General features: G+C 49.5%; 2 protein-coding genes across 3 annotated transcripts in view; one reads left to right on the top strand and one right to left on the bottom strand.

The window, feature by feature from the left end:
* The window catches only part of SLC46A1 (solute carrier family 46 member 1), a 10812-nt gene extending 4715 nt beyond the window's left edge, over positions 1 to 6097 (top strand). Inside the window, exons 4-5 of one of the 2 annotated variants that reach the window (XM_023183821.3) lie at positions 1025 to 1181; positions 2071 to 6097. In XM_023183821.3, coding sequence (XP_023039589.2) covers positions 1025 to 1181; positions 2071 to 2128 — 215 coding nt within the window. In that variant the 3' untranslated portion in view covers positions 2129 to 6097. The remainder of the gene's footprint in view (positions 1 to 1024; positions 1182 to 2070) is intronic. The other variant, XM_023183822.3, reaches the window with a different exon arrangement.
* SARM1 (sterile alpha and TIR motif containing 1) overlaps positions 3610 to 22621 on the bottom strand; it is a 26672-nt gene continuing 7660 nt past the window's right edge. Inside the window, exons 2-9 of the mRNA XM_023183818.2 lie at positions 19400 to 20018; positions 16613 to 16825; positions 16252 to 16343; positions 15907 to 16142; positions 12954 to 13056; positions 12691 to 12880; positions 5754 to 5875; positions 3610 to 5624 (exon numbers count right to left, since the gene is read on the bottom strand). Coding sequence (XP_023039586.2) covers positions 5495 to 5624; positions 5754 to 5875; positions 12691 to 12880; positions 12954 to 13056; positions 15907 to 16142; positions 16252 to 16343; positions 16613 to 16825; positions 19400 to 20018 — 1705 coding nt within the window. The 3' untranslated portion in view covers positions 3610 to 5494. The remainder of the gene's footprint in view (positions 5625 to 5753; positions 5876 to 12690; positions 12881 to 12953; positions 13057 to 15906; positions 16143 to 16251; positions 16344 to 16612; positions 16826 to 19399; positions 20019 to 22621) is intronic.

Below are 22621 nucleotides of genomic sequence, written 5' to 3'. Positions count from 1 at the left end.
TGGAGTGCAGTGGCCGGATCTCAGCTCACTGCAAGCTCCGCCTCCTGCGTTTACGCCATTCTCCTGCCTCAGCCTCCCGGGTAGCTGGGACTACGGGCGCCCGCCACCTCGCCTGGCTAGTTTTTTGTATTTTTTAGTAGAGACGGGGTTTCACCGTGTTAGCCAGGATGGTCTCGATCTCCTGACCTCGTGATCCGACCGTCTCGGCCTCCCAAAGTGCTGGGATTACAGGCTTGAGCCACCGCGCCCGGCTCAGCCTCTGGGTCTTTATGCCCCAGTTGGGAAACATTCATCTTTCTCCATCTGTCCTGGAATGAGGATCTGATGATGACAGAGACCCTGGTGCCATACAGAGCCCACCGTGGGTTCTGGTGTCCCCAGAATCCATGTGCCTTCATTCATTCACCTCAACTTTTTTTTTCCCAGCACTTTCTTTGTGCCCAGAAATGTCAGGGGAACACAAGAAAAGAACAGCCCTTACTAACTAGCTACTTTCATGGGGCCAGGCCCAGTGATGGGTGATCTCCATGTGAACTTAATGTTGCTGACAATCTAGGAAATAGGTATTATCCTTATTTAGCAGAAGGAGGAACAGGAACCCAAAGGATAAAAAGCTATTCAGTGGTGACACAGCTATGAATATTGGAACTGACCAGACCTGCAGTTAATCCCAAACAGATGATGCCAAAGAGGATAAACCAGAAAAAAGCCATTTCCATCAAGCTTTCATCAGACGATATCACATGTACTTTTTTTTTCATGTGCTGGGTTCTGTCAGATCACATGTACTTTCAGTGTGGATTTAATAGCAGCCATTTATTTAGTAGCCCCTCTGTGCCAGCTGCTGTCCACATACAACCTTATTGAATTCTTGCCACAGTACATGATGTAGCAGGATTTACTGGTGAGGAAGGGGAGACATAGGTTAAGTGACTGCTTCCAGTCACACAGCTCTGAGGTGGTGGTGTCAGAATTTGAACATGGCCCTTTCGGACTCCAGAGTATGGTATTTATTTCTTCACAGGTGCTCTCTTTTCTGCTGTGGCCTGTGTGAATAACCTGGCCATGCTGACGGCCTCCGGCATCTTCAACTCACTCTACCCAGCCACTCTGAACTTTATGAAGGGGTTCCCCTTCCTCCTGGGAGCTGGCCTCCTGCTCATCCCGGCCGTTCTGATTGGGTAATGCAGGTCCCTGACCCATGCTCATAATGGAGCCCTTTCAAAAGTGTCCTCCTCCCAACCAGAAATGGCAGCTTCATTCCTGGAATCCTCCCCCTCTGGGTGTCTTGTCCTAGGTTGCCCCTCTCCTTGCACATGGCTGCGTAATCCTCCAGGAGCCATTTTCCAAGGGCAAGGTGGCAAGCTAGGTGGAGGAAGGATCAGGCTAACACTGCTACTTGGCAAGGCTGTGTTCTCTCTCCCAGTTGCCCTATTTCCCTCCATTCCCATTTTATAGATGGAACTATGGCAATAGAACTGTGTTAAAGGGAAGGCCAGAGAGATTTGTCAGCTAGTTGTGGCTGGGCCACAGGCTAGCTTGACCCGCTAACTTTTTCCTGTATGATATTAAGAATTATATTTCATGGCTGGGCGTGGGGGCTCCTGCCTGTAATCCCGATCCTGTGGCAGGCTGAGGCAGGAGGAACACTTGAGCCCAAGAATTCAAGATCAGCCTGGACCACATAGCAAGACCTTGTCTGTATACAAAATTTTAAAAATCAGCCAGGCATGGTGGTATGCACCGGTAGTCCCAGCTACTAAGGAGGCTGAGGCAGGAGGATCACTTGAGCCCAGGAGTTCAAGGGTACAGTGAGCTACGATTGTGTCACTGCCCTCCAGCCTGGACAACAGAGCAAGATCCTGTCTCTTGAAAAAAAAAGAAAAGTTATTTTCCAGAGCCATGTCCCTGGACATTGTCCTCCAGCTCTTAGCTTCTCAGCTTGGGGAAGGAGGAGGTTGAGGAGAGCTACCTGGACCAGCCCACCCAAGTAAATCCTGCATCACTTCTCCAGACAGGCCTTGAGGGTACCCCATGTGAAATCCAAACCCTCTCTCTGGTCTCTCACAGGATGCTGGAAAAGGCTGTTTCTCACCCTGAGTTCCAGCAGTTTCCCCAGAGCCCCTGATCTGCTTGGACCAGAAGACAGAGGGCAAGAGGAGCAAAGTGAACACCAAACAACTGAAGGTCTACAGCTGGGAGCCCAGCCCACAGCAGCACCAGCAGCTCCTTTCTAAGGGCAGTGCTCTCTTTGGACGAGGTGGTCAAGACAGACCAAGGCACCACCCCATCCATAGCTGAGCCAGCCTCTGACTAGGATCTAGAATCATAACCCACACAGGCCCACTGCAGGACAGGTGGCAGGGGAGCTATTCGGGACAGGAGTCAGTTCTCCCTTTCTGCCATCCATCACTTATAACTCCCCAGGCCAGAGGAGAGGTCCTGATGGAGGTGACACTTCAGGGACCAGAGGCAGCACAAGGGCTGGCATCTCTCCTTCCAGTCCAAACTGCACAGCCCCAGCCAGGTTCCTGACACGTGTAGCAGTCACCAGCCACTCCTTAACAATGAATGTGGTACCTGGTTAGTGCCAGCCTTGGGAAGGAGGGAGGGAGGTGAGAGGGGCTTGGTGATCTCCAGAGGAAGAGCGCTGCCTTCACTGTGGTTGGGGAATTGATCCTTGGCTATGGCCTACCCACTCCCTGGGGTGAAGCGTGCCAATCATTATAAATCAGCTTCAGCAAACTGAAACAAACCTTCTGGTGCCTTGGGCTTTGGGGCCCTCTGTTTTCCTGCTCCCAGTCTGCCTGCCATATGTCAGACAACAGAAGCTGCTGGGCTGGGCAGGAGCCCTGAGCTGCTTGGTGGATTGATACCAAGTGGGGCCAGCCAGGGCTTCTACTGACCTGCTGTGCAACCTTAAACAAGCCCCACTAGGAAGGGCTAGATCAGCCATGTCCCGAATTGTTGAATTGTGGTGATCACATTTGGATGGACAAGTTAGGAAACTTAGCTGATGCTCTGAGATCTTTCCCACCTCCTCATACATTCTACAATAAGATGCCTCTCTTCATGGGCCTGGGGAAAGGATGAATGAGTGTGGCTGGACTTTTGACCTCTAATGTCCCTGAGCAGTTCTTGGCCCTTGGGGAGAAGTCCGGGGAGGATCTGGCTGACTCAGCCCCAACCGAGGGGTAGCAGCTGCAGCCCAGCCAAGCAGAACACCCTGGCCCTACAGACCTGTATCTGAGTAGGCTTTGGAGGAAAGGCCACTTCTGAGTCCTCTGTCTCAGGAGAAGCCAGTCCTAGGTGCTTGACCTGGTGATCTGAGCTGTGTTTGTCCTAGTACGGGTGGCAGTCACCTCTGAGCACACTGGCCTTGGCTTAGGGGAGGCTTGTGACTTCAGCTATTCCATCTGGGGCTGGATGCTGGACTCTGATTCCCCCAGAGAGACAGAAGATCGGGCAGAGGTCAACCAGAAGGCCACACAGGGCTGTGGACAGCAGTGGAGGGTATACCAAACAAAGAAAACGCAGGAAACCTCTCTGAAGACTGCCCGTGGGGACCTCAGGAGGGAGCAGGACTGATTGGAGACAAGAAGTCAGAAATCATCCCCTGGAGACACTCAGACATTGTATTGTTATTGACTCTGTCCTGTGAGGGCAGTGTCCAGGCTGCCCTGCTTGTCATGTCCATGCCCTCGCCCTGGCCCCAGTGAGCACTTGCGCTGCATGAGGAAAGGAAGATCAGGTGGGGTCAAAAGCAAAGCATCGAGACTGGGACTGGCCAAGACAGACTCTGGCAGGGAGGGGAGGGGAAGGAAGGAGCCCCAAACCTGGAGTGGGAACTTTGACTTTCTGACCATGTGGCCGAGAGCTAGGAGTCGCCTGGCCAGCACAGCCAAGAGTGGGGCTGGGGGCGCAGCCAGCCTTAAGGTGTCAACACCCGGCCCTCATTGGGGAAGAGCCTTCAGCAGTCCCCGTGGCATGCAGCCTGGGTTTATTGGAGGGTACTTTCTTGCCCTCTGAACCCAGTGGAGGAGGGAGCAATGGGACATTCCTGCTCAGTTATTTCAGTATGGCCTCTGGGTCAGCTTTTTGTTGCAAAATCCTATCCCCTGTTGCTAGATTCTTTGAAGCAAGGGAGAAGCAGTAGCCCAGCCTCAGAGATTCTCAGGAGAGCAATTCCACTGTCAGTGGACTGGGTGCCAGGAGGCCTAGGTCTGGATCTGGGGCTGCCACTAATGACAGGAAACTGGGCTTATCTTCAACCTTTCTGAGCCTCAGTGTCATTATCTGTAAAATGGGGATGATAATACCAGGTAGAGTTGCTCTGACGACTGGAGACCAAGGAGCGGAGTGTGTGGGAAATGGCAAAGATTTGTGAGGGCTTCATGCTTTAGAGATTTGCTACCCTTAACCACCAGTATCAGCTCACCTGGGAATCTGTAAGAAATGCAGAGTCTCAGGCCCCACCCCAGATCTCCTGATTTTAACAACATTCCCAGGTGACTTGGATGCATGTTAAAGTTGGAGAAGCTGCCATAGGTGACAACCTTTTGCCTTTTCAGGACTTTGCCTCTTTCCACAGAGCTGCAGATTCTGTCCAGGCTGCTTTTACTGCCATGGGGGCTGCCTGGTCCCTGAGCAAGCGGTGGGTAGCCCTGGATAGCTGAGGGGCTGGGGTAGCCAGCTGGGCCAGACCAGGAAGGAGCCTGAGGCACAGCACCAAGGCATGGGGTAGGGTGGGCTTTGAGGCATGGCTTCCCCATGCCCAGACCCAGGCCCAAACAGGAGGCTCCTGTGCACCAGCAAGTGCAGCAAAGCTGGCTGCAGTGACAAGGAAGTCAGAGGGAGGGCCGGTTTACCTCAACCCTCGCCCTGGATGTGGCAAAAGATACCACACTGAAGGAAGCTGTAGGGGATCTGGGACCTAGTCAGGCTGGCTAAGGGCACTGAGTGATTGCAGGGCAAGGCCACAGAGCGGCAGGAAGTTGTAAGTGCAGGGGCCAGGCACAGTCTGAGTGGAGAGCCATGATGGCACTCATCCCTGGCTGGCTCTTGGGCCCAGGCCCTTGCTCAGAATACAGTGCCCAGGCCTGCCTGGGCATTGCCTTAATTCCTGTCTGAGGCTGCCTTCCTTCATCCTCAAACTGGCTGCTATCAGAGCAGAAGGGAATACAGAACCACCCCCACCCCACCAATGTCTCCAGAACTGAGCAGGGACCCTCCCAATGACAGAGACAGACAACCCAATGGCAGGGCATGGGGGAGTTCTAACCTCCCGAGCCCAAGTCTGACCTCCCTTCCCTCTCTAGATACTGAGGAAAGTGGGTTGGAGGTGGGCCATGAGGGTGGGGGACAGGCAGAGGGAGAGCCATGTGCTAAGAAGAGCCCAGGTTGTCTCAGCCCAGGGAGGCCAGTTTGAGGAGATGTTCCTTCAGAAAGGACGATGGAAATGGAAGTCACAGCAGGGCTGGGAACTGGGGACTGGTTAGGTCGGACCCATGGGTGCAGCACCCTCCAAACTGGTGTCAGAGCCTGCAGATGAGTCCCGGGAGGAGCGGCCCTGTAGGAAGCGGATGATCTTCTCAATGGTGGCCTCCTGGTATTCGTGGGACCACCTGTGGGCACAGGAGCCATGTGGGTCAGACAGCTGGGCAGAGGGAGCTGCTAGTCAGCTGTTTGCCCACACACTGCCTGTCATGGTGATCTGTACCCTACCTCCCTGGTCCCAGGGCCCTGGGGCTCACTTAATGCCGTTGAAAGTAAGCACAGCCTGCATGTCCTCAGGCAGGACCTGGGGCTCAGGCCACTCGAAGCCATCAATGACGGGCACAATGTTCTTGCCACAGCTTAAAGCAGTCACAATCTCCTGGAGAAAGAAAGGAAAGGAGGAAGATACTCCTGTATCCATTTAGGGAGCCTTGTAGCTAGGCAGGTGCTGGGAGGGCCACTAGCCTGAGGCTGGGTCCAGGGCAGGACACCACTCCTGAAGTCCACCTTGATGTCTCCCTTAACCCTTGTAGTATAATAAAAAATAAATATTTTGTCTCTGCCCAGGGTTCCTGGCACAGAGCCCCTAAAACCCTTGGAATCTCTTGAGTGATGAGTGTCTTTGTATGCTAAAGAGATGATTCCCCACTGGGGGCCTGGGGGCGCTATGGGCGTAGCCTAGATAGCTTCAGGAAGCGGCTGGTCACCAGGGAGACCAAGGCATGATTAGAGGATTGGAACTTTCAGCCCCACCTTCCAGCCTCCAGAGAGGTGCTGGTGATTGAGTTCAATCACCAATGGCCAATGATTTAATCAATCATGCCTACATAATGGAACCTCCATAAAAACCCCTAAACAAGGGGTTTTGAAGAGCCTCCAGGTTGATAAATGGGTGTAGGTGCTGGGAAGGTGGTAGAAGGCATGGCATCCACACCTCTACCCTCCACACACAGAGATCCTATGTATCTCTTCCATTTGGCTACTCTTGAGCTGTGTCCTTTATAAGTGTGAAATTAAATAATTCAGCTGGGCATGGTGGGTCACGCCTGTAATCCCAACACTTTGGGAGCCTGAGGCAGGAGGATCACTTGAGCCCAGGATTTTGAGATTAATAATATTATTTATTATTATTATTCAAGCTTTGTTAAATCAAACCTAAAGCTCTTGGACTTTAAATTATTCTGAGCCTTGACAGGAATTGGTCTATGCAGCCTGAGTCATGAGGCATGCAGCTGCAACTTCCACCTATTTTTTTTTTTTACTTCTACCTATTTTTTTTTCTTTCTGTAATTACTTAGGAAGACCAAATGGCACCAGAGATAAGACCCCCTTAGATCCCCACTCAGATCACCACCCCTCCTCAGGGGGTAATAAAGTCATCTTCCTTGGAATGTAGCAATCTATAACCAATCAAAGCATTGTAACATATGCACTGGTCTTATATGGAAAATGTTGTAATCCTGCTAAAATTCCTCTGTCTTTGCCTGTGGAAGTGAAACCTTAACTTCTCCAATTTGGAGTACTCACCCCATTCCTTTGGAGTCAATGCTTCCTGGGTGGCTATTCTCAAACTTTGCACTCAAAGAAACTCTATACTTAGTCTTATTTTCTGAATCTCATTATTTAAGGTTGAAATAATAAGCAACTAATAGTAAGTAAAGTGCTTTCCTCAGTTCTGAGTCATTCTAGCAAGTTGAACCTTGGGGTGTCATGGGAACCCCTGAATTTGTAGCCAAATCAAACAGAAATGTGGTAGCCTGGGGCTCGTGACTGACATTTCAGAATTGAATTGAATTGTGGGATACCCAGCTGGTGTTGGAAAGTTGGAGAATTAGTGGTTAGTATGGGAAAAACCCCAAACGATTTGGTGTCAGAAGAAAAACATCACACTCCCGCATACAGGTTGATCCATCATGCACCCTGCCAATTGTACTCCTTACTTATTTCTCAAATCCACCATTTTTCCCTGCCTCCACCCCACTACCACCCTCTTCTAATCCCTATTATCTTTAAGCCCCCACCAGGTCTTTCCTCATCCACCCTTGTCTTCTCTAATTCACTCTCCACATTGCCCTTTCATGTAGCTAATATTTGCAAAATGCACATCTGACAAATCAGATCCTGTCACTCCCTACTTAAAACTCTTCAAGACCTTGCATGGTCTTAGAATAAAGTCCAAACTCCTTCATGTGGCCTGTGAGGCCCTATGTGGTTGGCCACAGTCCACTTCTCAAACTCTACCCCGCTCTGTCCTCCCAGTCACACAAAATAAGCTTCCTTGTCCTTCCCCCTTGATAATGCCCATTCATTTTTCTGATCTGAGCTCATCAACTCTTACACAGGGCAGTTGTCTCCCACTGCCCTGACCAAATCAGTTCTCCCATTATAGGCTCTGCAGAACATATTATAGTTGCAAATTTTAATTAATTAATGGATAAATTACTCAGTATTTGTCTTCTCTGCCAGACATGAGGAGGGATCATATCTATTTTTCACTGACCTTATATCTTAGCATCTTTCACAGAGCCCTTACAGTTAGCCCTTGCTAAATATTTAATGGATGGATGAATGAATGAATGAGAAAACATAGCACAGCAGTTAGGGTTGCACTCTGGAATCATCAAATCGGGGTTCACATTGAGTCTCTGACACAGGCTCTATGACCTGAGGCAAAAATAATAGGTACTTAAAGTTTCTGTTTTCTCTCTCTCTCTCTTTTTTTTTTTTTTTTTTGGTGGAGGGCGGGGAACAGGATCTCACTTTGTTGCCCAGGCTGGAGGGCAGTGGCGCCATCAAGGCTTACTGCAGCCTCAACCTCCTGGGCTCAAGCCATCCTCCCACCTCAGCCTCCCAAGTAGCTGGGACCACAGGTGTATGCTACCATGTCTGGCTAATTTTTTGTATTTTTTAGTAGAGATGGGGTTTCACCATGTTGCCCAGGCTGGTCTCAAACTCCTGGCCTCAAGTGATCCTCCCACCTTAGCATCCCAAAGTGTTGGGATCACAGGCGTGGGCCGCCACATCTGTTCCTCTGTTTTCTAATATATAAAGCAGAGTTAATGATAGATTTTTCCATGGAATAAGTGCAACATTCCATAGCAAGTAATTAGAACAGCGCTTAGCATACAGTGTATGCTTAATACGTAATAGGTGTTATTATTTCCTCTTCTATAATGTGGGGATAATAAAACCTACCCCAAAGCATGGTTCTAAGGAATTATTTGCTATTAATGGGGTTCCGTAAGTGCTTATTGAATGTTTTTCTTCCTCTCAATAGGGAACCAAAGGGATTTTACTTTCTTGAGTGCAGTTCACTTGTGGTTTTCCATATTGATTACCCACTAATGTGACTTCAGGGAAAAGAGTTTTAAAACCAGAGGCGATTAAGCACCAGAAACAACCAAAGAGGGATGACGGCGCCTCTGGGGCTGGTCCAAGGCAAAGGCTCTTCCCGCCTCTTTGCCATCTGCTGGGACGACATGGGGTGCCAAGCATTTTTGGGAAGTGGAGCCTTCCTGGGGAAAGAACATGTGTAACTTTGCCCTTGACTGGCTTCCTGGGGAGCCTCTCCATTTTACAGATGGAGAGAAGAAAGCCCAGAGAGGAGGATTTCCTCCTAAGCCACACATATGCCCAGCCCACGAGGGACCAGTCCTCTGACTCAAGCCTCGAGAGTCCAAGTCCAGGCTGTTTCAACCAAGCCCTGCTGCCTCTCTGCTGAGCACTGTTACGAATCCTGACCCTGCAGCAATTTATTTGGAAATCTTTAGACATTTGTTTCATCCAGAATTATACAAAACCAAAGACAGTACAAATTGTTCATTGCACAGATTCAGAGGCTGGCCAAGAAAGGGATAATAGCGGCTGGGTACGGTGGCTCATGCCTGTAATCCCGGCACTTGGGGAGGCCGAGGCAAGCACTGAACTCCAGACTTGAGCTCAGGAGTTTGAGACTAGCCTGGGTGACATAGTGAAAGCCTATCTCTACTGGAAAAAAAAAAAAAAAAAAAAGAAAAAAAAAATGGAGTCAAGTCCTCTAACCTGGTAAATCTACTAGATAAGTATGGCTCTCTCAGGCATGGCATCTCAGCTTCATCAGTATCACTTGTCTGCTTAATCATTGATTCAATTGTTCTATAAACTCCTCTACAGCCTCTCTCTCTCTCTCTCTCTCTCTTTTTTTTTTTGGTGCAATTGCATAGAGCCTCCTTTGTACCATGCATGGTTTTAATCACCAGGGACACACATGAATGAGGCAAGGTCTGAAGTCTCATGGAGCTCACAGACACTCTTCTCTTTCTCTCAAAATGCTGCCTGCCACCTGCTCTGGGTCATCAGCCATGTTCTTCCTGGATGCTCACCTGGCCCAGTGCCCCTCCCCAAACCAGGCCTAGTACTCAGTCCCTCCTATGTGGCCTCTGGGGCTTGACTCCACACTCCATGTGGACTGCATTTCAGTGTCAGAGCCTTCATTCTAAAACCCACTGCCCTGGCATCTTCTCCTTCATGGGCTCCTTGTTTTCCAGTGCTTTAAGCACAGGTCTTCTCCTGCCTTTAAACGCTCCTTAACCTGGTTTCCATAGTTCTTATCCAGCCAATGGTGTGCTGGTAACTTTATAATAACTAGCTATTCATGGGGGGAGAAAACCCAACCAGCCAATCAACCAAACAAACAAAACTCTGATTTGTAGTGGTTCCCAATTTCCTTGGTGTAAATACTCCCACCATGGCTGATGTCAAGTTACCAACATGACATCACTGGATGTGGAGTTGTGAAGAAATAGATAATCATCTCTGGTGTCAACTGAATCCAGCCCTACCCCATCACCTCCCCTCACACCCCCTCAGATCTGTGCCATAGAATGCAGTGTGGATCTTGGGAAAGCTATGAGCTTTGGAGTCAGATAGATGACATCTGAAGCCTAGCTTTTCTGATTTCTACACTAGCAGTGCATCCAGGGGAAAATTATCTACTTTTCTGAGCCTCGGTTTCTTCATCTGTGATATGGAGAAAGCAGTACCCAAGATGTATATGGGCTTTCAGCACTGTTCTCCTTCCTACCTTTATTCCTTTGCTTTATTCCTACTTCCTTTGTTCTCCTTCCTACCTTTATTCCATGCTGTTACCCTGGCCTGGGATGCCTTCTCTTCCACTTATCTAGACTCTTAAGATTCTTCTCAAGACCTGTTTCCTCCATGAAGTCCTCCCTGATTATTCCAGTCCTCTGAGGACTAAACTCTGATTATTATTATTTTTTTATCTTGCCCAAATTCCTACCTAAGGGGCCTAGGGAGTCACGTCCTACAAACCATAAAGTCTTATTGGAGGGGTTTTAATTTTAACCCTATATAGCGTGGTCTGCTTTCTAACCTGACTCTAATATAACATCATATAATAAGGGAGGAAATAAAAATATTTTAACTCCAAATATATTTCCCTACCATATCTTGAAATTGCTCCACAAGTTTGTCTCTTGTGGGAAAAAGCCACATTCTGTAGAGAATCCCCTTCTCCCCATTTTTTTCTTTTTCTTTTCAGACTCAGGAGATAATCAACAAAGAGCCAGGTACCCTTTTAATTCCAATAAGAAACATTTTATAACCTACTCCCTCTGAAGTCTGCCCTGAGAACTTCCTCTGCACAAATAAAACTTGGTCTCCACAACCCTTTATCTTAACCTAAACATTTCCTTTCTATTGATCCCAGGTCTTCAGATAAACTCAACTAATTATCAACCGGAAAAATTTTAAATTTACCAAAAGCCTGGAAGCCCCCGCTTTGAGCTGTCCTGCCTTTCTGAACCAAACCAACGTACATCTTAAATGTATTGATTAATGTCTCGTGTCTCCCAAAAATGTATAAAACCAAACTGTGCCCTGACCACCTTGGGCACATGTTTTAAAGGTCTCCTGAGGGCTATGCCATGGGCCATGGTCACTCATATTTGGCTTACAGTAAATCTCTTCAAATATTTTACAGAGTTTGACTCTTTTCGTTGACACATTGTTGCTCTCTCCCTTCTCCAAACCCCTGTGGCAAGCAAGAGGTTTGCTTACCTGGCTCAGCATTCACACCAACTTGTATGCGATCTAGTCATTTTGAGACAGCATCCCACTCTGTTGCCCAAGCTGCAGTGCAGTGGCGCCATCTCCGCCTTCTGGGCCCAAGTGAGTCTCCTGCCTCAGTTTCCCAAGTAGCTGGGATTACAGGTGTGCGCCACCATGCCTGGCTAATTTTTGTATTTTTTTAGTAGAGACAAGTTTTCACTGTGTTTCCCAGGCTGGTCTCAAACCCCGGACCTCAAGTGATCCTCCCGCCTCAGCCTCCCAAAGTGCTGGGATTACAGGTGTGAACCACTGTGCCTGGACCCGTGGGCATATTCTTGTCTCTGAGCTGACTGCTTGTCTCATCGTGTCTCTCAGATGACTACTGCATCCCTCAGCCCCAACTCCAATTCCTACTGACAGATTAATGATTAATAACTTGAAGATGCAATGTGAATCTATCCATCCATCCATTCTATAAGTATTCAGTAAGTTCCTACAATGTGTCAGGCACTGAAAATACAATCACGAATTAAACAGAGGTAGTAGTTATAATAATTATATTAATAATAATAATAATAGCTACCACTATTGAGCAGTTACTATGTGCCAGCCATTCTGCTAAGCACTTCACAAATTTTAGCTTTTTTAATCCTTATAACAATGTTCTAGACAGTTATATACTATTATTATAATACCCTCTTTCCAGTAATAAATACAAAACTTCTTGGGGTTAAGTAACTTGCCCAAGGCCAGAGCCAGGATTCAAACTCTCAGTTTTGAGCTCTCAACTATTCCCTTCTGCCTGTCGCTAAGTTCTTGTGTCTCTCATGGAAGTTATTTTTCAAAGCATTTTTATATCTCTCTGATCCTCACAACAGTTCTACAGGGTGAGTGGAACAGGTAAGTTACCCCATTTTGCAGATAAGAAAACTGAGGCTCAGAGAGCCAAAGCCTAGTCTCTTGTCCCTTGCAGCTTGCTAAAGTCCTATTATAGTCAGAGCTGCGGTTCCTGACTTCCAGCTGAGTCAGGGAGGTGCTTCAGGGCTAAGTGTGCTGGGATGTGCAGACAAGAACGACTAGAAGACAACTCTATCTTCTGGACCATGGACCAATGCTGGGACCTTAGAGGCATAGGTGGGCACCTACCTTATGCACCCAATCCTTGCAGTCATGGTCCTGCATGCACTTGTCCAGTGCTCCAGGTGACAGCACCAGCACAAAGTTGCGGGCACCCATGACACTCTGGATGAGTTTGTCTTCGAACTTGCCTGCTTCCAGCTTCTCCACATCAATGAAGACACTGAAGCCGTGCAGCTGCAGGTGCACCTTCAGGAGGCTGCAAGTAGGTCCCGTGTCAGTGCCACAGCCTTGTCCCAAGGCCCTGCCACTGCCTGCCTGCCCCTCCTCACCTGGCCAGCTGGGAACCTGAGTTCCGGCGGTAGCTGATGAAGACATCTGGGGTGTCCCCACTGGGTTTGCCACCAGTACAGGGCAGCGGGGAGTGTAGCATTTCTGAAGTGGGCAACAGGCAGCATGGTGAGGGTGGCCCCTCCGCATCACTCACTGTCAGGTATATCATCCCTCTACCCAGCCCTCTCAGCCCAGCCTGGGAAGGGTGGCCTCTCTCAAAAAGGAGAAATGGGGCCTACAGAAGGAAGGTCATATTATTGTTGGGTTACTCTTAGGAGGCAGGCACTGCGTTCTAGGGACATTGATATGCATGCACTTCCAGCCCTGCCCTCTCTCTGGAACTCCAGACCTGCACAGCCAGCTGCCCACAATCACTCCAAATTCAACACACTCCAAATCTCCCACTCATTCCTTCTTCCCTGTTTCCCATCTATCAGCCTCAACTCCTGCCTCCCATTTAATTTATTCAACAAATACTTCCTAAGCACTTGCTGTGTGCCAGAACTATCTTCAGTGCTTGAGATTCGGCAGTGAATAAAACAGAGAGCACTCTGCTCCTCTGGAGCAATGCTCAGTGCTCAGCACAGGCACCACATTCTGAGGATTCTACCTACTAAACATCCTGGACTCCAGCCTCCGGGCCCTTCCCTGGCTCAGGTTTCCAGTGCCAGCCTCCTCAATGGCCTCCCTAAACCCAGCTAGAATTTCCCAGTCTAGGCCAGGCGGAGTGGCCCACACGTGTAATCCCAGCACTTTGGGGTGCCAAGGTGGGTGGATCACTCGAGGCCAGGAGTTTGAGACCAGCCTGGCCAATATGGTGAGACCCCAGCTTCACAAAAGATACAAAAAATTAGCTGGGCATGGTGGCACATGTCTGTAATCCAGCTACTTGGGAGGCTGAGGCACGAGAATCACTTGAACCTGGGAGGCAGAGGTTGCAGTGAGCCAAGAACGCACCACCGCACTTTAGCATGGGCAACAGAGTGAGACTCTGTCTAAAAAAAGAAAAGAAAATAATTGCCCAGTGTAGTCCATTTGCCACAGCTACCAGAACATCTTTCTAAAATCCAAATCTGATCATGTCACTCCTCCCACTTAAAAACTATGCATGGCTCACTATACGAACTATATTTTAAGCTATTTTTGCCCTAGGATTTTCCTGTTGTTTAAAAATGCAATCTTGTGCTGGGTGCGGTGGCCCACACCCATAATCTCAACACTTTGGGAGGCTAAGTTGGGAGGATTGCTTGAGACCAGGAGTTTGAGAACAGCCTGGGCAACATGGTGAAACCCTCTCTACAAAAAATACAAAAATTAGTCGGGTGTGGTGTTGCGCGCCTGTGGTCCCAGCTACTTGGGAGGTGAGGTGGGAGAATTGCTCAAGCCCGGGAGGTTGAGGCTTCAGTGGGTTGTGATTGTGCCACTGCACTACAGCCTGGGTGACAGAATGAGACCTTGTCTCAGATTAATTAATTAATTAAAATAAAAATGAAATCTTGAAGTTTTAATGGGAGCTGCCATGTAAAAATAATAAAAGCCAACCTGCATTAGTTGAAGCATAAGAATGCAGTCAAAGCTCAGTCCCTTGTGTCTTGTGGGTGCTTAGTCTGTAATTGCTGAATGAATGGATAAAATGAAAAGAATTCATCTTCTTATAATATTTAGACACAACCCTCATAGATAAATTTGTTTGTTTATGAAGCAGAAAGGCAAGGCTCAAGTCCCAGTTTTGCCATCTAATGACTTTTATGACTGTGGGAAATGTATTTGAATTCTTTAAATGTTACTGTCATTATCTTTAAAGTGAACACCCATGACGGAAATATTCTATATCTTTAATGATGATGGTGGGCATCTGGCGGGGGGGGCGTCACACAGATGTCTTTTAAAACTCCTCAAACTGACACTTTTTTTCTTTTTTGAGATAGGGTCTCACTCCTGCTGCCCAGGCTGGCTGGAGTATAGTGACCTGATCACAGTTCACTGCAGCCTTAACTTCCTGGGTTCAGGTGATCCTCCCACCTCAGCCTCCCAAGTAGCTGGGACTACATGTATGCGCCACAACACCCAGTTAATGTTTTGTATTTTTTTGTGCTTTTAGTAGAGATGGGCTTTTACCTTGTTGCCCAAGCTGGTTTCAAACTCCTGGACTTGAGCCATCTGCCTGCCTTGGCCTCGCAAAGTGCTAGAATTACAGGCATGAGCCACAGCGCCCGGCCCTCAAACTGGACACTTACTCCTCTTTTTATTCTTTCAAGAGTTCTTTAAGGTTGATTTTAAAAACTGAACACTCACTGCATAGAATCAATGTAGAGACTGATGAGATAATATCTTAAAAACCTAACAGAGTACCTTGTAATTGACAATAAAGATTAACTATGTGGTAAATTAGTAAGTTTAAAATAAATTAGCAAATAAGGAGGGTGGCTAGAGGCCTAGAATTCACTCTAAACCACCTCTAGACCCAAATTTTGTAAGCTGTTGGCCAATAGGATAACACACATACACACACACCCTTCCCACCTATACCCCACTGCATGGACTCTCCATCAGCCGCTGCCTCTGCCTGGGCTGCCCTTCCTGTTGCCACCCCTCCCCGCCAGTGCCTCTCTCAAGACATGGTGAGGCATCCTGTCCTCTCTGAAATCTAGACCTGGGTGGATGGGGTGGGCCGGGCTTCCTCTGTGCTCCCACTGGAGACCTAGGTAGCTTTCTGCAGGGGCCGTCTGCCTGTTTAATACCTCCCTTCCTCCCACCGCCTACCCACCTAAGATTGGGAACTTCTTGAGGCAAAGTGCAACGTATTCATCTTTACATCCTCAGAGCCCAGTGTGACCCACGTTTGTGCTCAATCAATCCACGCTGAGGCAGGAAGTCTCCACCCTGTGTCTCCCCTCACCCTTCTAGGGCCGTGGCTGGGGCTGGGGCAGGGTCCCGGGTCGGGGGGCTGACCTCTGGCCGCCGTGAGGATGCGGGCGCGGTGCACGCCCAGGCGGACGCCGCAGTCCTCCAGCAGCTGCTGCTCAGACACGCGGTGCAGCAGGGAGCGGTCCAGGCCGCAGCTGACCAGGCCGTAGGTGTACTGGCGGAAGCGCGGGTCCAGGCTGCCCAGCCAGTCGGCCAGGTTGCTACGGTCGCACGTAGAATAGTTGGCGAAGGTCCTGAGCTCGGTGAGCTCCCTAAAGAACCTGCACCCCACGGAGGAGAAGACGCTGAGGTCCAGACTCAGATGGGCTGTGGACCGAGGGGGCGCTTATTTAGACCTAGCTGGGGTCCGGCGGACAGGAGGCTCCGTACCTCTTGCGGGTGATGCCAGATTTCATGCCCAGGTCGGTCTGGAGTTCCTCCTCTGTGAGCCGCAGAAGCAGGTCGCCATCCACCTGCTGCTCCTGGGAGAGGAGTCAGATGTCAGGAAGGGCTCCGCTACTTAGCCCTTGGACCTCGAGCACAAGATGCAAGGGAAGGAACTGGAGATGGCGTGGAGGAGGTGGAGGGGACCTAGGTCAGAGCCGAGTGACCCCAAGGGTGGCTGCGTACAGGCTCCCCACCCCTAAAAGCCACCCCAGCGCCACAGGAGTGCGAGGCCGGGAGGGAACACAGTCTCTGTGCACAGGACGCCCGCTCTGACTTGGGGGAGGTGCACCCCCCACAACTCTACCCGGAAGCTCTCGCAGTACTTGGAGAAGCCAATCTGCTGCAGCCACGTCTGGACCTCGGCCTCCTTCCAGCTGGGCACGGAGGGCAGGATGGGCCGTGGCACCTCCTCGCCCAGCAGGCGCAGCGCGCGCTTGGCCAGCGCCGACTTAGTGCCATTGGTAGAGTAGGAAACCAGGCGTTTCAGGCTCTGGATAGCGCCGATGTCGCTGAATACCTAGGGAGGGAGTGGGGAGAGGGCTCTAGGTTCCACCAGCTCTCCAGGTGCCCCCACACATGCCCAGTCCCTCTCCTTGTCTCTTCTCACAACCCAAAGTCTCTCCATCTGCCCTGGCCCCGCCTTCAGCCACTAAGTCATGGGGTCTTGCGGATTCCCCCTCCTGAAGTTCTCTCAATTCTTGACCAGGTCCTGACTCTGGATGGGTTGGGGGCGGAGGGGCGGATCCCTCCTTCATATCCTTCTTATAGCATCTACAGGCCCTGGCATAAAGTTGAGCTCTCAGCATGGCCCTAGGCAGGGCACAGTGCAGCTGCCCATCACTCCCAGTTCACCTCACCTTCCACCAACTTACACTTCACACACACACACACACACACACACACACACACACACGCACTCACATTCCAAGGCTTTCACACCTCTGGGCCTTGGCCCACTATGTTTCCAAATCCTTAGTTCTTCCAGCCTGCTTGTGGGAATCCTCCCAATCCACGGAAATCCTACTCATCCACCAGAATCCAAATCGATTAGCACCTCCTTCATGCAGCCTGCTTTGATTTCCCCACATCCTGGCCCACAACTCCAATGAGGGCTTATATACCACACTCTGAATGCCACTGTCACTGGTTGACAATGCAACTTCCACTTGAGTATAAGCTGAGGACATGTCTTAGTCACTACTGGAACCCTGTATCTGACACAATGAAGGACACAGAGTGGGACTCAAGATGTCTTTGTTGAACTGGACTCACTTGGCCTCGATGGGAAAGGGGTGACAGGCTGGTGATCCTGATTGCTGCCCAGATTCAATCCTTGGGGTCCTCACTCCCTACTTCCTTTAAGACCCTTCTCCCTAAGCAGAATGACCTGCCTTGTAGAGCAAGTCCTCCCTGACCCAGCTCTGGAGAGCAGAGAGAAGAATCAGAAGTTCCTAGAACACTGGATGTTGAAAGAGGCTCCAGAGACCCCCCTAACATAGCAGTCTCCTTTTTTTTTTTTTTTTTGAGATGGAGCCTTGCTCTGTAGCCCAGGCTAGAGTGCAGTGGTGTGATTCTGGCTCACTGCAACCTCTGCCTCACAGGTTCATGTGATTCTTCTGCCTCAGCCTCCCGAGTAGCTGGGATTACAGGTACCTGCCACCACGCCCAGCTCATTTTTGTATTTTTAGTAGAGACAGAGTTTCACCATGTTGTCCAGGCTGGTCTCGAACTCTGACCTCAAGTGATCCACCTGCCTCGGCCTCCCAAAGTGTTGGGATTACAGGCATGAACCACATCATCCAACCAGCAGTCTCCTTTTTATCTGTAGGCAAACACATGATAGGTGACAATCATCTGTAAGATACACACCTTTGAGCACCCCCCGATGACAGCTGGGGTACAGACAAGGTGGGCCATGGGGTATGCACCACATCCCTGTGCACCAGCTATCACCAACCTCCAAGGCTCCACAGAAAAATGCAAAGAAGAGTGACATTGTAGGGGGAATCTTCAACCTGTAATATTTTAAAAACAAAGCCCAGCTGGGGATGTGGTGCGTGCTTGTAGTCCCAGCTACTTGGGAGGCTGAGGCAGAGAGGATCACTTGGGGCCTGAGAGTTTGATGCCAGCCTAGGCAATATAGTAGAGCTCTGTTTCCAAAAAGGACAATCCACAAACTTCCGGTGCTAAAACCATCATTATCTCACATCCAGGGTAAGAACTGCTGCTGTGGTCCAATTTATTGAATTTTCCACAAGATAAAAATGAGGCCCAGATAGAGGCCCAGAGAGGGGAAGCCAGGTGCTCAAGGTCACACAGCAAGTTAAAGCAGTGGGCAAAGGTCACTGGTAGATTAGATCCTAGACATGAGGACCCCTTGGGACTCCGGTGGGGGTTATCTGGCTGACACACTGATGTCCTGTCCCAAGTCCCAAGCCTCTGTCTCTAGCAGCCATCTTCCCAGACTCCAGACTCAAAAGGCTAAACTACCCACTGAAGCTCCCCAGTTGGGCATCTCTCAAGCATCTCAAACTCCACATGTCCTGCAGAAGTCACTTTCTTCCCCTTCCCCACTTCCACTTGTCTGTCACCCAGTTCACCTTATTCATTGCCTATGTTCAGGGCCAGGAGTCATCCTCAGCTCCTCTCTCTCCTTCTCCCAGCCACCAAGTGCTAACTCCATCTCTTAAACAACTTTTGACTCTGCTCTCTGCCACTGGCATCGCTGTCTCCCCCTTCTCCCAACGCCCACCCCTTCAAGTCATACATAGTCTTTTATTGGGTTGCCTTGCCTCCACCCTCACCCTTGCCAAGCCCCTTTCCACACAGCAGCTAGGATGATCTTTGTAAAACACAAGTGTTCCCTTGCTTAAAAACTTCTTAGTGTCCTCCTCTTGCCCCCAAACCCAAGTCCAAACTTTGGGTCTTGCCTTCAAGGTCAAAATGACTGCCCCCCCCCCCCCACCCGCCTTTGTCTTGCTTCACCTAATTCTGATGTGTATTTCAAGACCCGGTTGAATATGACTGCCTCTGGGAAACCTTCCCAAAGGCTCTCTAACCCCGATCCACCCAACCCCACTTCTGCACCCACCTTGGTCTTGCCTTGCAGGCTCTTGATGGCAGCCTCCGCGCAGAGATAGAAAGCCCCGATGCACTGCGCCTCCAAGCGGTTAGAGTCGAGCAATGGCACAAGGCGCTGCAGGTCGTCGGGCCCGCGGCCCTGGCTTGTGTCGCTGGCGTCCACCAGACAGCGGGCGAAGCGGCCAGGGTCCAGCGAGGCCACAAGCGGCTCCACGAGCGCCAGCGTGCCCGAGCGTTCCACCTCGCGCTCCACCTCCTTGTTAGTCGCCAACACCGCTACTGCGAGGCAGGCGTGCAGCCGAAGCAGCTCGTCCTCCTTGGAGAAGGCGAGCGGGAAGAGCCACTCGGCTGCGCGCTTCTCCACCATGCGCCGCTGCACCGCCTGGCCCCCATGCAGCGCGCAGTTGCCCAGCGCCAGCGCGCAGTGGCGCAGTAGCGCGGGGTCCGTGCGGCGGCACCAATACAGCACCGCGTCCAGGCCGCCGGCTGCCACCAGCTTCTGGCACGTCTCCTCCGAGTGCTTGAACATGTGCTCCAAGATGCCTGCCACGCTCCGCGCCAGCTCTACGGGTTCGCGCTCCTTCGCCAGGTTCAGGATCACGCCCAGCCCGATGCGCGCCACGCGGTCCCTGCCCAGTGAAAGTGGAAGGGGACGGTGGAATTGCCGCAGCTTGGGGAGCTTGGCTTGCCCGTTTGGGGCCTGGTCACTAACCCTCTCTGGGCCTCACTGGCCTCATATAGGGGATAGCATTCCCCTCCTTCCCCTCCCTGCTCCCTACCCTCACCTCCTCCCCTGGGAGGACCCCACTTCTCGGATTCTAAGGGTGCTCTATCCTGGCCTCATTCCTCCCCTTGAGTGGCAGTATGTGTGGTGGCTGAGCCTCAGCTCAGGAGCAGATCCCCTGGGTCCTGGTTTCTTCTCAGCCCGTTTTCTAACTGGGATAAAAGAGACCTTTGGGCAGCTTCCTTTATCTCTCTACTTTGCTTTCCTTATCTCATAAATAGAAAATACAAATACCTGCCTCATAGGATTATTATCAGGACTAATGAGATAAGCCATATAGAGTGCTTGGCACAATGCCTGGCACATGGTAAAAACTCAACAAATATTAACTTGTCCTAATTTGAAGTGTCACTTGAAGCACACCACTCTTAGCCTTGCCTTTTCCTCACTCCATGGCCCATGACTGGAGCACATGTATTCATTCATTCAACAGATGTTTCCTGAGGACCTCCCCTGGGCCAGGCACTGCACTATGGGCTGAGGTTTAACTGAGACTGGCTGGAGCTTATCCTCAGAGCGATGGAGGAGGACATAGACAATAAAACAATGAGTGAACCAGATCATAGTGATAGGGCCTTGGCGCTAGCAAAACAGGATGATGTAATGGAGTGTGCCTGGAGGAGGGGTATGTGTGAAGAGGTGACATCTGAGAGCTTAATGTGGAGAAATCCCTGCATGCAAATATCTGGGAGGAGCATAACAGGTAGAGAGCGGAGCAAGGATGAAGGCCTGAGGGCAGAGGAGCTGATGTGTTTGAGAATAGAAAGAATGCCAGAGGTATTGCAATGTCTAAAACCAACAAGGGAAAATATAAAACCAGGCTGGGCAAGGTGGCTCATGCCTGTAGAGTGCTTGGCACAATGCCTGGCACATGGAGGCCAAGGTAGGAGGTTCACTTGAGACCAGCCTGGACAACAAAGTGAGATCCTGTATCAAAAGAAAAAAAAAAAAAAAAAAAAAAAAGAGAGAGAGAGACAGAAAGAAAACAAAAAGAAAAGAAAAAAAAATCAATGAGGGGTTTATATGTAGAATCAGCAAATATTCAAATCAAGAAGAAAAAGGCAATACATTCAAAAGAAAATGGGCAAAGGACATAAACAGGCAATTGACAAGAGGAAATCCAAAATTTGAACAACCAGATGAACAGATGCTCTAATTTATTAGTAATCAGAGAAACGAAAATTAAAACAATAGCTATCACTACCTGAAATGTTCTTCAACAAAATCCTCTTCATGGTTCATCATTCCAATGTCTGCTCAAATGTTACTTCCTTCCAGTCATCCAATCTAAAGGCTTTTCCCCATCACTTTCTAATTCATTACCCTATTTTATTGTCTTCAGGGCATTTAATATCTGATATTATATTAATAGTCTACTTGTTTGTTAGTTCTATAGAGCAGAAACCTTATCTGTCATTTTCTTTCTTAAAATGATCTAAATGGAGAAAATTACCCTTTCCTAGAGTTTCTTCACCTAAATCATTTTATTTTATTTCAAAGGTCATTTCCACTCTCCTTTGTCCCTGACCACGCTCCACACACATACCTTGAATAAAATGTTCACTGGCAGAAAACAAACAAACAGAAAACCAGCTACCACTTTACACCTGTTAGATGGGCAAAATCAGAAGCTGAACAATACAGGCAACCTTTCCCAAAGAAATTATCATACAGATAGACAAGAGCACTTAGACAAGGGTGTTCACTGCAGTGTCATTTGTAGTGTGAGGAAGTTGGAGGCAATCAGTAGCAAGCCTGGGGAGAATCAGGTAACATGGGCAGGTGCCCACTCTGTAGGATTTGGGAGGAGGTCCAAGTGACTAAGCGGGTGATAACACAGCAACATGAACCAGGACAACATAGCCTGGGCAACGTAGCAAACCCCTATCTCTACGAAATCAAAAAATTAGCCAGGTATGGTGGCACAGGCCTGTAGTCCCAGCTACCTGAGAGGCTGAGGCAGGATGATAGTTTGAGCCCAGTAGGTTGAGGCTACAGTGAGTCATGATTGGGCCACTGCACTCCAGCCTGGGCATCAGAGCGAGACCCTGTCTCAACAAACAAAGCAAACAAACAAACAAAAAAAACAAAAGAAAATCCCCAACAAAACCCAATACTGAGTGGGAAAAAGAAAGAAATAGAATGTGCTACATGACAGCACCATTTATATACATTAAAAATACATGTACACAAAACCAAGAATAAAGAATTAAAGATTTTAGCAGAACACAGATAGAAAGATACACGTTAGTCCGGGAGCGGTGGCTCAAGCCTATAATCCCAGCACTTTGGGAGGCCGAGACGGGTGGATCACGAGGTCAGGAGATCGAGACCATCCTGGCTAACACGGTGAAACCCCGTCTCTACTAAAAAACATACAAAAAACTAGCCAGGCGAGGTAGCAGGTGCCTGTAGTCCCAGCTACTCGGGAGGCTGAGGCAGAAGAAT

This window comes from Piliocolobus tephrosceles, chromosome 16 (genome assembly GCF_002776525.5).
Source record: "Piliocolobus tephrosceles isolate RC106 chromosome 16, ASM277652v3, whole genome shotgun sequence".
NCBI classification, from domain to species: Eukaryota; Metazoa; Chordata; class Mammalia; order Primates; family Cercopithecidae; genus Piliocolobus; species Piliocolobus tephrosceles.
This window is presented reverse-complemented; position numbering and strand designations above follow the sequence as displayed.